General features: G+C 40.5%; 1 protein-coding gene across 2 annotated transcripts; it reads right to left on the minus strand.

The window, feature by feature from the left end:
• Positions 1–2074: 2074 nt before the first annotated feature.
• lrrc9 (leucine rich repeat containing 9) lies at positions 2075–16291 on the minus strand. Of its 2 annotated transcripts, XM_088399974.1 has the most exons (33): positions 16112–16291; positions 15119–15199; positions 14691–14909; positions 14452–14592; positions 14296–14359; positions 14131–14201; positions 13599–13781; positions 13300–13455; positions 13064–13227; positions 12816–12947; positions 12561–12740; positions 12361–12472; positions 12152–12287; positions 11947–12072; positions 11771–11871; positions 11318–11503; positions 11127–11246; positions 10849–11040; positions 10645–10770; positions 10190–10330; positions 9938–10115; positions 9639–9859; positions 9131–9253; positions 8924–9054; positions 8731–8839; positions 8515–8648; positions 7925–8061; positions 6138–6355; positions 5167–5235; positions 3939–4058; positions 2740–2844; positions 2456–2624; positions 2075–2388 (listed from the first exon to the last, which is right to left on the minus strand). In XM_088399974.1, the coding sequence occupies exons 1-33, from the start codon at positions 16154–16156 to the stop codon at positions 2273–2275; spliced, it is 4506 nt and encodes a 1501-aa protein (XP_088256100.1). In that variant the 5' UTR covers positions 16157–16291; the 3' UTR covers positions 2075–2272. The 2 variants fall into 2 exon arrangements, with proteins under 2 accessions (XP_088256100.1, XP_088256101.1); XM_088399975.1 differs by lacking the exon at positions 2740–2844 and having other exon boundaries at positions 16112–16290.
• Between the last annotated feature and the right edge of the window lie 192 nt (positions 16292–16483).

Raw genomic sequence — 16483 nt, forward strand, 5'->3', positions numbered from 1 at the left:
TTTTATATTCAAGGCTTGATGTTCGTGTAATTGTGACCTCCAGCCACACTACATTTAAAGTTAATACAAGTTGATAAATGTGTAATAAATGTGTCTAGTTTCATGCCGCTCGGAGCAATGCGCTTGCTGTTATCTCCAGAATAAAACATCAATCAATGTCGTCATGTCTGTAATGTCATCCACAACGTAATCCCCCCGACACTGGACCCTGAGTAGATAGCGGTAAAAACATGGTCCATTCAGCAATTACTCACAGAGTCTTGGACTAATGGTGCTGTGGATGCACACACACGCAGCAAATGTAGGAAGCCAGTGGACCAGCAGTAATGGACCCCATACGGAGTGTGTGTCCTTTCTTCTGTGTGTGTGTATTGGTGGGGGGTTGGAAAGTGCATCTTCTATAACTGATTCATGACAAGCACAAACATGTCTAATTATGAATCCAGATCATATCAGCGCAAACCCTGTCCCTCTCCACCCTCTCCCGCCTGAGCCCAGCTCCATATCAGGCGGATGAAAACATAACCTGTCACATTCCATCCCATTAAACCAGCTATGAACCACGTGGTCGAGCTGCACAGAAAGAAAAAAAAGAGAGAGAGCTCAGTGGATCTGGGTTTGCTCAGCTATCATGCATTATTCACCATCTTTGGGCTAATTTGATTTTAATGTTAAAAACTCGGACGGATATGCAAAGGGAGGCATGTTGTGGCGCACGGGTGTCACACTCAAGGCCCAAAAGTGTGCCATCCCAAACTACAGGACTAGTATGTTAACTACCACTACTAGTACTAAATGGGGGGTTACTTACAATTTTAAAGTGAAAAAAACAAATATTACTCCAAATTTGTTTCATTGCATAATCTACTGTGGTTATTTTCTTCCCAGTGTTTTTTTAATTCTTTTTTTTGAGTGGGAACAAAAAAAAAACTTTACAAAATTAACTCCCCGATGCTTCACTGCACAAAACCACATTTAAACGTGTATACATATCCATACTGCACACGTGCTTCACATGTGTAATTATCCTTTGTAATACCTCATGCATTAGAGCGGTCGGGGCTGAGTCCCCAAATCTGTGCATATTAAGTCCCATCAGCTGCAATTTTCATGTCAGGCGTGCAGAGCAAGGTAATGATGTTGCGCTCTCTTGCAGTCATTAGCCCCGCTTAATGCTGGGAGTTAAGTGAAGTACATGCATTAGAGGAGCTTGTTTCTGGAGAGCTTTGCCGTTTTGGATGACTGGAACCGTGAGCTGCATGCTTGTCCTGTCTACACGGGTCATTCTGGCAGTGGATGTACCGGAAGCACCCTGTGTCAAAACTACAACAGAATAAATTTAAGATTAGTAATTATGGGCAATCTGAAGCAGCATGCTGGACTGGGACAGATGGAGATCTCAGTTTCTAGTGTTTACCCTAACCCTAACCCATGTGCAACAAAAATAACATCGTTTAAGGGTACACGGACAAGGTGATTGGTTCCATTCCACATCCCATGAGATTTGCTGACATTGCAGCTGACTTTTTTTTTTTTTTTTAAAGAGGCCAACATGATGAAAGTGACAATCTCTGAAATCCATTTGGACCTCGCTAAAGATTACATCTTTATCTGAGTGATTGCAGATTATTGTCCACAGAGAGGTGTGCTAAAGCTGGATTATCCACTTGTAGGGGATGCATCTGACCCAATGGATGTGAGCGTGCCAACCTCATACATCTGCGGCCAGCACTTGTTTGGGATAACTGTAAAAGTGACACCAAAAACCTCTCATCCTCAGATTACCATGGTTAGTGATTCCGATGTGTGGTCAGAAAATAAAGTCAGTCATTTGAAATGCATTTCAAAGTGATGCAATACGTTTAAAGCAGGGCAATTGTCTACAGGGTTTTTTTTTGCTTGTGATGTTTTTGTTTTTGCCAGTTGCTTTAAGCTGTTTGGACACATGATGTGGTATGCTTGTTGTCCTTTTTCTGATACTATTTGACCTTGATATCATCTGCTAAAAGAATGTCAATCCACAACATTGGAGGCTTTCTGAAAAATGTTTTGAAGCTGCACCTTGACCACTCGATCACATCTTCATTGTTTATTTAACATGCATTATGGTGGTGTAAAAGAAATCTGATCTAAATACTTAATGATGAGTCGAGATACAGTAGATTTCAAATAGACTTCATCACAATATAAAAACAAAACAAAAAAAAACACATTTGTAGAATTGAATCAACCTGGTACTGTACTTTGTTCCTGTACTGTAGAAGTGTTGTTCTCACTTCCCATGGGGAAGGGGACATGCCGGTATCAAGTTGTTTCTTGTTTTTCGGACCTGTCTGGCACTCACGTCGGCATGAAAGGTTGAAGGATTTTTCTCTGTTGTCTTCTTGTCTGGAATTGAGGAGAATGGTGAACTAAAAGCTAATTTTCTTTTTTTTTTTAAGGACCTGGGGCTTACTTTTGGGGGTGTACTGGACCTGGGGTTCATCCTTGTTACTCGGGAGCATGTCGTGTCCATGAATGAGGTTCTGTAGTCCCGTCATGGACATCCCTCTGACAGGCATGTAGGTCATCAGTCCAGGCTGGTTGGCTTCAAGTGCAGAAGCCGCACAACACTCCTCACATTGCTTAAAAGAAATGTTACATAAGCATCAGGCTAAAAAGAAATTCTTCGCACCAACAAGCGGAGAGTCCGACATTCGTGCGTCAGTCAAAAATAAGGGTTCCTCCATGAAACCTAACTGCTTGTCTTTCTCCACTACTGTCATCGTGGTGTGTCCACTTCATCCACATTCTGTGCACAGGATTGGTGATTAGAGTGCTTGTTGTTCCATATATTAGAAAATCCTAAGGGTGGGGGACAGTCATTACTACTCATCAATGGCAATGTTTAAAATTAATATAAAAGCAAATGTAGGAGCGACTCAGATGGTATTTATGGGGGGTTTTACTCTAATGAGAGAACTCAGGATCCACTCCCTGGCATTTCCACATGTCCGATTAGCGGGCAGAGGGGTCGCGTTGACCTGGCTAATAGGGAGAAAATCCACTGGTGCATTATCGGCCGGGCACATTTCATCTAATCAGCAGGATGATGCCAGCAGGCTTAGGCTGCTTTTAATTCAGGGCTACGGGAGAATTACTGCACTGGCCACTCCATTCGTAGCCTAAGATGGGGGTGGTTTGATCTATGCTTTTGCTTTATTTGTGTGGATGCTGTTTATGTGCGCGTGTTGCAAGACCGGGTCATTTATTGTATGATAAGGCCCATTACGGTTACAAATTTATGGACATTTACAGGAAGACATTAGAATTATATGAAGTTAACTGAAAATATAGCATAATTAGTGTTCAGTCTAATTATGGTTAAAATTTAGATGCAAGGTGAAATGATGTCTTTATGATTTGCTTTAATATTAATGCTGTGCACTCATTCAAAGTTTCATTTACTTAAATCTAACATAGTTGGAAATCGATCATTTTATATTTGTAAAATGAACATTATTAAATTTTGTAGAATATGGATGAAATCTAGTTCACGTCACATTGAATGGATTATTTCATATTGAAATAACACAAGTCAATCATGTTTCTTTGCTGGGACGTCAACCAGTGTGGACAAACACCGTGTGCAAAACTGCAGTGGCAACAACCTTTGCGGGCTGAAACCGGTTTGGTTGTGGTTTCAAATCCGCACTCTGTAACCTCAAATTGATATATGTCCAAATGTATTTAATTGGATGACAGTAGGGCAGCCAACTAAATTACCATCTATTGTGAACGTTGTCTAGCTTTCCATGGCCAAACTTGCCATACCAAGTTTCTGAACTGACAATGAAATGTGAAGTGATACACAAAGAACTCGATTTCAAAGGAGGAGAAAAGAGCTGAAAAGCGAGTTGTACACATGAAGTTAATGTCACTTATTCATGAGTCCTCACTGTTGTGTCTGTAATTTCGGCCCTGGTTCTTTCCTCTATGGTCACCGTCATGCCATCCAGGACCTGCAACTGCCCCAGACAGCGCATCACCGCAGGTCTGTGGAGAGAGTTTCGAGCCACCTGAAAGAAGTCACAAAGTAAGCAATAAGAAATCACTCTAAACCAAACTGTTTTTCTTTTTAAATATAATATTGGCGCCCCCGCCTTGTGATGCTATGCAGAATCCCCAAAGGCTTAAATATCCCACTTGTCCACTCATACATGAACTTTATGTTTCAATTAAAGTGTGAGTGCGTGCCAGTGAAAGTCCAGAAGCGAGGGGACAGATTTTGGCACGGGGAGACGGGCAAAATAGAGATCTCATGTGGTCAGCAGCAGGAGGTATTGTCTCAAGGGTGGTGGTTGGCCTCTACCCCTTGGCAGCATGAACCTCCTATGGGTGGAGAACGGGGGGATGGGTTCCAGTGGGAACGAGGCTGTGGCAGCTGAGCGTGGCCCCGCGGCCTCCTCCATGGGCCACAGTGCATATACTATGTTCTGCTCACGTCTGATCCACAAGCTCCAGATGGGTGATGTAAGCGGGCCAACAGCACTCGCCATTTGGTCATCGGATTTGTCTGCGATGCCGGCCAGTTTGAGGCGCGCGGCAGACGGCCCATCATGTAATCGCTTAATTTGGGAGCGCAGAGCAACACCGGGTCACTGTTGCAAATCGTCTCAGGGAGAAAGCGAGCCTGAAAACATGCTTTTGATCACGCTGTTTACCAGGGAAAGCGTTTAAGAGCTGAAATGGTTGAAGTGTAATTTAAAACAGGCTGAATGATTTGGGAAAATAATCTCTCATTCTGTGTCAGATTATTACAGACACATTCTGCACAGCATGCATTTCGGTGTAAATTAATGAAAAATGCAGGAAGTGGGAAACAAGATTAGACTGCGATTAGAATGTGTGTTGTGTGGCAAGCGGCATTTGTGTTATAAAACCTTCCAGGCATCAGTTGAAATATGTTGTTGGTATTTCAATATGAATCACAAAGAATTCTATTGGCCTTTGAAGGACTGTGGCTCAGATACTCATATTTTAAATCGTCAATTCAAGCCCTGTAGATGATTGAATATAAAAATGTATATTGTGTCGGAGTTGCAGACAAGTGGAAAAGCACAGCAGCATACTGACAAGCATCACAGAAGTGTCCCAGTGAATGTATTAACTTTAGTACAGACTCACCGGATTGCCAACAACGGAGAGTTCCATCAGCGAGGGAAGAACGTCAAGTTTATCAAGCTCTGTGATATCCTACAAACATGAAAGAGAAAAAAAAAAGGGCATTTATTTATGTATTTCTCTCAAACCTTGGGTCCCCTTTTGATTTTAACCGAAAGTGTTTGGGATAATACAGGCATATGTATCGGGTCTGAAACCTTTCATAATTTTTGGAGCGGGCAGGATAGAAGCAGCTGATGGGAGAGATTACATGTTTAATCGCATGAGAGTTTGGGCACGCAACAGGGCAAAGGGAAGGGAGGGGGAGGTTTTCTATGATTTGCCAGGTTGATGTTTAGCTTTGGCTAGAATTCAGAGATGCTCCCCACCGCCGAGACTCGCGTGTTGGAACAACTGCCATGCTTTACATCTTAATTAAATACCGTACGTGAACATAAGAGGGATTGGCAGACTAAAGTGTGGAAATCACTCCCCCTCGGTGAGAAGGAGATGGAGACTGAGAAGCTGATTACATGTTTCACTGATTGTCCCCTCTATTTTCTTACACAGTGCCCTGACCTTCAATCACGCCAGAGCCCCTTTAATGTGAACCCCCAAATTGCACAGTGGGGGGGGGGATAATGAGTCATGATTACGATGCTTCATGTATAACTTGGCTGCATGCAGGGAAAAAAAATGCATTCTATTTGCCACCTTGTCCATATCAACCAGTCATTAATAACTAATCAAAATCTCATGGGCACCGGAAATCTCAATCAGTCACTCAAGTGATTTATTACAAAAAATAGAAATATATAAAAAAATATATAGACAAGTTTCAGCTGCGGGGAGCTGGAGCCTCATCCAGCCGAGTTAACAAAAAAGGAAAAAATAAGGATGACACCATCTACTGATTGTACAATTAAAGGCTACACAAAGACTGATAATGATTCATTCACATTGGCAATGTCACTGAGTGGGCGGATAAATCCTACCTGAAGCTTGTTCATGCCCAAGAAAAGTTTGCGGAGCTCAACAAGCGGATAGAGATGGTTGAGCTCCCGGATGCGATTCTCTGTAAGGTGCAGTTCTAGCAGGACGCCCTGGGAAACAAAAGAGTTCTCGTACAGGGCCCTTATCCGGTTCCTGTCCAACACCAGCTCCCTGAGATCATGCAAACCCTCCAAACCTTCCACCTGGCTGATCTCATTCCCTGGAAGCAGTGGGAAGAGAAGGTGTCAAATGCTGCACCATTTCCACGGATGAATATTGAACACCTTAAAACGGTGTTTTTATATATATATATATATATATATATATATATATATATATATATATATATATATATATATATATATGGCACATATAAAGAAAGACAAAATTTTAGACTCCTCAATAAACTTAACATGCATCATTTTTTTATGTTGCCGTACCCACTAAAAAATACAAAAGTGAAAAAAGAGAATATGCATATTGCACACAAAAAGGCCTCAGGCAAGATTCGACGAGACAGACATCATTCTATGACTACACACGTCTATGATTATTTGGCACTTTTATGCAAAATATAATAGTCACACAAATAAAATGATGTTTCATAATAGCAGAAGCAGTTCAATTTGAAATGAACATATAAAGGTAAAGCTTCATCCCCATACGCTTCCTATTTCTCCATCAAATTCAAAAGCTATTCACATACTGTACTATCAACAATTCCTTCCAAAATCATAATTCAAAGCACCCTTTCAAAGTACTTAACAATACACAAATGTTCAAATTCAAGAATTTCAAGCACTTGTAGGAGCCTTGATATTAAAAAAAAAAAGCATTAGCCGGTGTAGTAAAAAAAAAAAAAAAAATCTATAATGTGGCAGAGCAATGGGGTAAGCCAGCAGTTCAAAAACCTTTTACACAGAGTACCACCTCACCAAATTTCAAAATAGAGTAGTGCAGTTAGAGTTAATCAAAAGTGAGGCCAAGGTTTTTAATTCCTAAAAACTACATTTCAAATTATTATAATGCACGGTTTGAACTTCAACACTCCACTTAGATCTAGAAAAATAAAATATACTCACATATGGTCAATAATTTAATGCACATAAAAGGTCAACAAAAACTAAACACACATATATATATTTTTAATATATACGTATATATTTATATATATACATATATATATAATATTGTAAAAGGTTACAAAGGATAAAATGCTAATTTACTTCTTCTAAAAGTTAAATACAATAGAACTGTACTTTACAAAAGTAAAGTGCGAAACTGAAAAGACAGTGACTTTAACATTGTGCAGTTTGAATTCATGCGCAGAATTGATTTGTTGTTTAATTTGTTTTGGTTCACTCTAAACTACTTTACTATCAAGGGCATCATAACATCACTTATGGCCTCCATCTCTGCAATGGCGACATTATTCTTCTGAATACAATAATGGCATAGTCGTATAGTCAAACGGCTACACTGAGTTAAAAAAAAAATATATATATATATATAAGGCGAGAAAACATTCACTGCTATTTGTTTGTTGGTGTTGAACAAGTCAGTAAAATAAGTAACAACTCTGAGAGGTTTTCATATAGGGGGGACAAGTAAAGTGGCCTTTGTGGCACCAATCAGCGTGATGGAGCGCTTCTCAATGAAAGCCAATCAAAAGCTGTTGTAAAGAAAGTCACTGGCTCTTTTGTTCGAGAGCCAGCGTGCACCTGGCTTTGAGTTTACTGTTTCGCTGCTTACCTTTTCACAGGCAGGAAGCCAGTGCACTTTTACCTACCTTGAAGGAAGAGCGTTTTAAGATTGGTGAGCCTGCTGAGCTCCAGATTGGCCATATTGGAGATGCCATTGTGACTCAAATGCAGCACCTCCAAGCTGCTCATCAGAGGCTCCAGGATGATGGTTGGTGCAATGTGCCTTTACAAAGGAAAAGAGGCTTTTGTAACTGCTCGACTTGAATATACTCCCCTCTCCCTCCCGCTGCCTTATTTCACCAAAACGACAGAATGAAATGCCTCAAGAAAAATCACAGCAGGTAGGATGTTTTGATTTTTTTACACAACACCTACTCACAATAAAACATGTAAACGCTTTCCTGGCAACAAGCAGTTTATATAAAGATTTTTTGCTATAAAGACCCAACACATTTTTGGATTATGTCAGTGTACTTCATTATTTTTTCAATTCAAGTTTGGGCACAACTGTGTGAAAACCATCACCATTTGCTGGTAAGTGCTGCCCCCTACCGGTTACACAGAGAAACAAAATGATAAGCGACAGCTTTAATGATTACAAGATAATGTTGAAAATAATAATGATGAATTCCTACTAGACAGATTCTCTGAATCGAGAACATAAAACTAGCATTACCTGCTCCCTTTGCATAAGGTCTGCTGACCGTAGCCACTGGAGTGCACTTTGTTGTGTAACATCTGCCTGTTTGTGAGAAATGTCTTCTGCCTCGGTAGGATGGACTCAATGCGGTTGTAGTTTAAAGACAGGATCTGGAAGAAAGTAACAAAAAACATTAGTTATCTAGCCCTGTCCTCAAAACGTTGCCATATTGGAGATTCCTCTTGTTTGTACTTTGACATTGGGTAGGTGGATTATGCCTGAGAAGCAGGTAAGGTTGTTGTGATCTAAGTTGATACTGTGTAGATTGACAAACAGATCTGTAGGACACAGGTCCACACTCCTGTTGGGGAAAAAGATTTTTTTCAAAATCAATCTTGTCTTCAAAAATCCATGTACAACAATGCAGCTGATGTGAAAAGACCACCTGATGGAGCAGGAGTTCAGCGTGAGGCAGTTGATGTTGCCGTAATGGGAATGACCCAATTTCTCAGCTACCAAGTCCGGTGTGAGTCGTCCTCCAAACATAGCCTTTGCATTTTCACATTCAGCTGCATCCTGGGGGGATAAAACAACGCGCTTGATGACAATGTAACCGATTCCACTATCCACCATAATTTTTTTTTCCACGTACCACTGCACTTCCATCCAGGGCCTTCAGAGATGGCAGATGGAACACTACATAAATACGATAGTTCTTTAAGTTCTCTGATAACGGATTCCCGTACAGATCCAAGATGATGAGGTTTTCCAACACCTAAAAACACAAACAATAAATCTTTTTTTCTTATAATTGTGAGTGAGGGAGGTAGAGAGCAAGTGGAACTAGACGATGTGTGACGTTTGAAATAATCAATATATAATAATTATCAAAAGGTAATTTTACAACTGAGATGACAAAGGTATATCAATAATAATGTTGGAACTCCATTTAAACATGCAATTAGATTGTTTTCTATTAATCATTTACATTTGAATTAGATAAAGATATTTGACAGAAAACGTTTTCACTTCACATGTATTTTGGAGAACCATAGGTGCATGACCTGGATGAGTAAAAATTAATTTTGTTTTCTTCTGTGTGTGTGTGTGTGTGTGTGTGTGTGGGGGGGGGGGGGGGGGGGGTTAAATCACAAAGTCACCTTGAGATAGTAGATATCCCTAGACAGAGAAATATCATTGTTGCCGGCATAGAGCTCCAGAAGCGCAGTGCATCTGTCGATGCCATGCAGAGAAGTGATGACATTGTTCTCCAGAGACAGAAAGGTCAAATTGTGGAGCTGGTCGAGGACAATGGCATCAAGATGGGAAAGCTGATTTCCATCCATGCTTAGTTTGCTCAAATTCTGTAGATGTGAGAGACCTGGAGGATGAAAAGACCAAGTGTTGAAATATTGTGTCGCAAGTGTTGTTTAATCTCAAAGTCCACGGTGTGACTGACCGCTGAATGTGCTGATGCTGTTGTTATTAAGGAAGAGCTCTTCCAGATTAATGCAGTAATCAAGACCTTCAACTTCACCGATGAAATTATTATTAAACGAAGCCCAGCGCAGGTTGACGAGGGCATCCAGATGGCTCATCTGACAAATATTCTGATTGTCGAGATTCAGGGAAGTTATCTGTTCCAAATTCAGCCATCATTAGCATTAGTAGATTGAATGCGTGGAACATTTCGATGACTGATTGGACTGACCTTTGAGGCCCAGTCCGGCTCCAGGTCTTGGCTTAGTTCTCTGGGTGACAAAATGAACTCCGAGAGGAGCTGGGTTGTTTGAACCAGGCTGAGACAACGGGGACGTGTGTTGTTGCTATTTGAGCAAGCAATAAGCATTTCCTGCCAGCAGAGGAATAGCAAGCATTACTATCATCATCTGCCAATTTTTTGCCCAAGATTCTATCCAACAAGTATTTAATTCAGAAACCAGTTCTTTAGTTATTGCTCTGTTGGTCCCAAGGTTATTCGTATTTATGTTGGAGCGGAATAATGATATAGGTTTATCCATTTTAAAATGTTACCACATCTGAATCAGACTGAACATTTGACAATAATTACAATGTGACACAGACAAAGCAAAGCAAAGTTGTCAAATGTATCTACCATACTCAATGTTGGAGTCAGTCAAAGAGAAGCAAGTCCTGAATGCTAACCTGGTTGATAACGTTTTTTGTTGTATTGTGAACAGCATCAGCGACTTCTTCCTCAGTAACCGGTGTGTTGTCCAGTTTTGTGAGAGTCGACACAAAGCTTAATATGGTCATTCGGACTTCCTCCAGCTGCCGGGAATAAAGTAACCTTTAGCATTTACTCTGGAAAAGTTTCGTTACTATTTTTGTTATATTACAGGGACGCACCTTATTCCATGGGTTGTGTTGTGTTTCCAATATCTGCAGGGCGGGTGTGTGTTTTTTGAGCACAGTGGAATCTTGGCAGGCGTTGCTCAACTTGTTCCAGCTAACATCAAGATGGTTGAGCTGTGTTAACCCCTGGAGACCTTCAAGGCTCACAAGCTCGTTGAAGCTGACATCTAAAAACTCAAGATTGGGCTGGTAAGGGAGATATAATTAGAATAGAATTAATATTGAATTTTAGTTCACAACAGCTCTTGATTGTGACTTGTGTGATTCAACACCATGTGGGCGATGTCAGAGAGGCTGGTGAGCTCATTGAAGCTGAGGGTGAGATGGCGAAGAGCTGGGAGGGAGGAAATCTCCTTAAGACTGCTCAGGCTGTTGTTGTGAAGGTTCAACACCTTAGTGAAGATACAGTAAAAAAAACAGCTCAGCATGAATACATGAACTTCACTCTAATAATAAATCTTACCGTGATTTCACGGAGGACCCTGGCACCGGACACATTTAAGAGAACCTTCGCATTCAAATTCAACAACTTGGGCGGCGGTTCCAGAACGGGCTCCATGCTGATGACTTGCTTATCCAATGAGTTGTCATAGGTTGGAGGGTCAAGGACTTGCATGCAGTTGTCTAATGATGTAGGCTGTTCACTGCCCTTTGAAAAGTGCACACCATTAGTAACTATTTGCAAAATGAAGCCAAGTGATGTCAATTGGGCATTTGCACAAAGATATGGGCAAAAGTATTGGGACAGGAAATGGAGTTGCTCACTCCTTACATATATAACATTATTTGTGCGGTGAGAGCAGTGGCAGAGCTAGGAGGGGGGGTCGCAGGGGCACTGGACCACCCTGTATATGCTTGGACACTAAACTATTCCGAGCATGCCTTTATTAAATTAAATGCAGATACTGCCACTTACTCCGGTGAGGTATTCAAAACAAATCATGTACTCGGGCAAGACCAGGTCATTGTCAAAGACAAACCACTGTCTTCCTTTGGGAATGGTAGTGTGTAGTCCATCTAAATTAAAGTAAATAAATAAATGAGTATGCTCAATTCAAAAAAATCTCGAGTTGTAGGAAATTTGTGATGTACCTCGCTGCTTGGTGTGCACACTACGATATACAGACGAAATGTTGGGATAGGCTCTTCGGTGCACCAGCTCGCCTTCTCTGATAGGAGCGCTGTGGCCCAGGAACACTTTGGCAACGATAATTCTCCCTACAGGATAAACATGTAGCATTTACTCAGAGTTGCTTACAGCTACGATGATTTCATATGCTGAACCAAATTCACACACCAGATCTGAAAGGGATTTCACTTGTTTTTGTATTGGCGCCCTCTTGCTCAACACGATGTAAAGAATACTCAATTCTTGGCTGTTCGCTCACAATCAGACTGTTGGATAAAGGCACTGCTGCTTCTTTACCGAGGGCCTGTTTTAAGGGAAAAACACTGTCAGAACTTTTTTTTATTTTATTTCTGATTGCAAAGTAAAACGTACAGCACCTTATAGTCTTTTGCTGATTTGAAGCCTTCCTCCATGACGCTCAACACGTCCTCACGGTTGTGGTCCGAGTCACCCACGTAGAACAAGTGCTCAAGCATCTGCTTGTAATTCCTGTGTGAAATCATTACATTAAACAATATTTGTTAAAAAAAAATAAATAAATACAGGTTTGCTTTATTCCAAGTGGCTGTTGACTTACTTTACCAAAGTGCCAGAGTCCTCCCTGGCCAGCAGTTTTTGAAGTTTATCCTTAAAGCGAAGCCTCAGCCCGCTGTTGTGAATGCGGACCACTCTGTTGATCTTAATGCCAGTGACGCCATAACTCATGTAATCGGAGAGGGAAAAACGAGAGAGTAGGAGGTCGCAACAGGAAGTGAACCTGCTCGTAACAAAACATATGTGGTGAACAGGAATATGCATGTTTATTAGCAGCAATAACACATAAGTACAGTACCAAGGGTCGGTGGAGCTGCCTTCCTCCATGCGAATATTTCCAACACTGTGGAGCTCTGTCGACATAAAGTGCACAGTGTCCTCCATCAATTCTGTCGCTTGGGACACGTTGTGTTGATGCCAGCTTTCAATTCTGAAGAAAGCCAAAGCGTGACAATTTTATACTTTGAAAACATGACACACTGTAGGTGGAGAAAATGTATAAAGGTTGACATTTTGTCAACTATAAGTATGACTACACAAACTAACTCATGCAGCCTCCTGGTCCAAATAGCCAGTCTCTGCTGTAGTAGTTCAATCTTTCTCAGTATTTGCTCTGCAGAGGGGTCACAGCTGTCACCTTTGGTGCTTAAATCTTCCTTTAGGTGACTGTCTGCATCTTCTACAGGCTTCTTACAAAGACAAAGTTCAAGCTGGGGATGCACGGCAAGGATTCCAAGTCAATGATTTGCTCTTATGGCATTCGTGAAGCGAGGCGTACCTACATTTTTTAAGGTGTAATTGAGTGACCGAATGTTTTGTTTAGGTGACTCCAGCGAGGCGTTTTTCTTTTTGAGAAGACGCAGCAACATCACTTTGAGATTTCTCCGAGGGGTGCGTGCACGCATATTGTAAAACATCATCTTCTTCATCACAGTAGACTAAAAAAAAAAAGAAAAAAAAGTGTGTTAATTTTCATTAAAATAATCATTAGCGCTCATCACTCGTCATGTAAAGCTAAACAGTGAACCCATATCATATAATATTCCAAATTTACATTTATTCAAATTGGACTTTTCAGTACCTCAGCTACATCCGTGATTTGTGTGTTGGAGACGTCATAGGTGTCGAGAAAAAAGAGCGAGGGCAAGTGGTACATGACGTGTGTGGCATAATTACACAGCTGACAAACTGGGTTTGCCGTGGACATGAAGTCACTCAGCGCCAGATCTTTTAGTCGAGGCAGACAGGATAGCCAAGTGAGCTCCTAAGACAACAAAAAGCACATATTTGTTCTGCTCTACAAGATGTAACACAATTCGATAATGTACATACAAGTCTTGGCTTAAAACTATTTGTGCATATTTTCCAGTCAGAACATCCCTCAAGGAAAATAATCCTCAAGAGGATTACAAAACTAAAAAAGTCTTTGTACAAAACTAAAAAAGTCTTTGACATAAAGGCACAAATAATTGGAAAATGAAATAAAATTGATTTTTAACAAAATCTTCCTGTCATATTGCAGGCATTACCTCAAACTTACAATGACTGAGCTTACAGTTTACAGTAATGTCTTTTAACGAGTAAGAATTGTAATATTTTTTTAGCTGTCCTACCTTGAAGGAGTTAATCTTGTTGCCGGAAAGATTGAGAGTATGAATGTTGACATTGTTCACAAGGCTGTTCCCTTAAAAGGAGTGCAAGGGGGGGGAGAAAAAAAACACTCACATATTTTCATTTCACCTCCAGGTCAACTTCACAAATGAGAGTATATAGCTTACCGATCTTGTGAATATTATTGTTTGCCAGGTTTAAATCTTGAAGGTTCTGGAGAGTGTTCAAGCCCTTGAGAGTGATGGAAAAAAAGAAAACCGTAATTGCATACGAGAAGATTGTGATTCGAAAGATGACTTATAAAAGTTTGACCTTCTGCAAACCTGTATCTGAGAGATATAGTTATTGTTGAGCCACAGGACTTCTATGCTGGCATTCAATTTTAAATTCTTTATTTCACTTATTTTATTATCATATAAATACAGTTTCTTCAGCTCAAGACAATGCTGCAGTCCAGATATTTTCTGTCAGAGATAATGGGAGGAAAATATTCAGAATGTGCACCAGATTACTGCAGAGTAACATTTATTTTTGCAGTCAAGAGTTAGAAATAGAAACTCACAGTCAGCTTACACTCAACTACCCAGAGCTCTTGCAGTAAAGGACAGTTTTCCAGTCCTTCGATGCGCTTTATGTTCTGACCCAGTATTTTAAGATGGCGGAGCATTTGGAAGAAGGAAAGGCCAACCATCCGAGGAAAACCACTCAAGATGACCTCCAGGGAGGTAACGCTGGAAGCCTCTTCAGCTAGGTCGGCAAAGGAAAGCCCATTGGCCATGCACTGTTGGGAAATGGAGCTAATTAATTTACAGTTACAAAATGAGCTTTATCAAAGCGTCTGCTATATTAAAGATAAAATCCTAAAAATATATATAAATCACTTATGGCAGACACACAAGCACTTGGGATGTTAGTCATTATTACATCACATTGTAGATGATTTCATATTAGATCAACAATTTTTGGAAAAAAATACTTTCTTTTACTGACCAGCTCTTTGACCACCTCCTCATCGCAGCGTGGTTTTCTACATCTTCGTGCTGTACCCTTCTTCTCAGAAGTTGACTGCATCTGATAATAAAACCATTTGTTAATACAACACTAAACAATTCCTGTCTAAAAAAAAAACTTTTAATTAATGTGATCTGATGCTGACATTCAAAATCATTTATTCCACCACACCTTTTAAGTTGTGTATACATTAATACATAACACATTCTTTTACTCTTAAGTTTCTGTGTCCATCCAGTTAAACTGTACAGTAGTTGATTAGAACCAATTTAACTGACTTAAACAAAACCGATATAAAAAGACAGGAAGCCAGTATATCACTTTAACTCAAGTGGATAAATACAAGATGACGTCACAAGCATTAATCGCGCAATACGTGTTGGGTTTTGCTTTCATGACGTCACAGAAACGCGAATGGAAAATAACATGACAACTGAAGAGTGACGTCACAACGAAGTCCACCGCGTGGGTAGGATGACTATATTTCATTTACCTGAGTCTTCCCAACTTTCCTAACCTATGCCAACTTTTAATACAACCACTATCGCATCAATACAATCTGACAGCATGAATCTGTGCCGCATATTTCTGGAACAGTTAAGAATTAATATTGCTCTTATAAAATTCATGATATAAGTTTTTTTGAATGTATTAATGTGTGCAGATCGCTAGAAGTGTGTTTTGTCCTCATTTCATAGCCTCAGCTCTGAAATGGCAATCGAGTACTGGTAAACAAACGCTCCAAAATGACAAGATTCGGCCGACGGGAATAAATTAATATAATTTCATCAAATACATGAGAATTTAGGTTGCAAATGTAGGTCAGTGGTTGCCTCTCTGCCGTCGTACGTTTGTTAGTCATGCAAAGTTTGTAATTGAACAGAAATGCAACACAACGTAATCATGTAGGTAGTTATTAATTTGACATTATAGTGAGGTTCTACAGGACAGAACCGTCTGTCAGTTGCATACCTTTAGTCCAAAAACACGACTCGTCCTCCTGCCCACTATTGTCATGTTTTGGCCTTCTGTCTGCTGGTTGCTAAGGAGCCATTTTGAAAGATGTCATCCACCAATAGGCCACACGAGGGCGCCACACGGCTATAGTTTTCCACCACAGTGACAATTATTTATTGTAATTATTTTAAAACATATGTTCACTACTTTTACCAATACTACACACGCGCCATTTTCATACGCCATAATAAAGGTGGCTCGTATTTGATCGTGGCAACCTTGAGCCACCCGGCGACCATGACGTCACTAACGGAGCAAGCAGTGAACTAAAAGAATCGTGCACCGGTGTTGTGCTCGATTTGGTTCCCCCGTGAGATTTTGTTCCCC

Source organism: Syngnathus floridae, chromosome 16, assembly GCF_059516105.1.
Source record: "Syngnathus floridae isolate MCC-2025c chromosome 16, RoL_Sflo_1.0, whole genome shotgun sequence".
NCBI lineage: Eukaryota > Metazoa > Chordata > Actinopteri > Syngnathiformes > Syngnathidae > Syngnathus > Syngnathus floridae.

Coding starts and splice junctions, on each gene's coding strand:
- lrrc9 (XM_088399974.1), bottom strand. CDS start 16,156: ATGACAATAGTGGGCAGGAGGACGAGTCGTGTTTTTGGACTAAAG. Junction 9,254..9,638: donor GGGATATCTACTATCTCAAG/GTGACTTTGTGA, acceptor TTGTGTTTTTAG/GTGTTGGAAAACCTCATCAT. Junction 8,649..8,730: donor TCCACCTACCCAATGTCAAA/GTACAAACAAGA, acceptor ACTTTCTTCCAG/ATCCTGTCTTTAAACTACAA.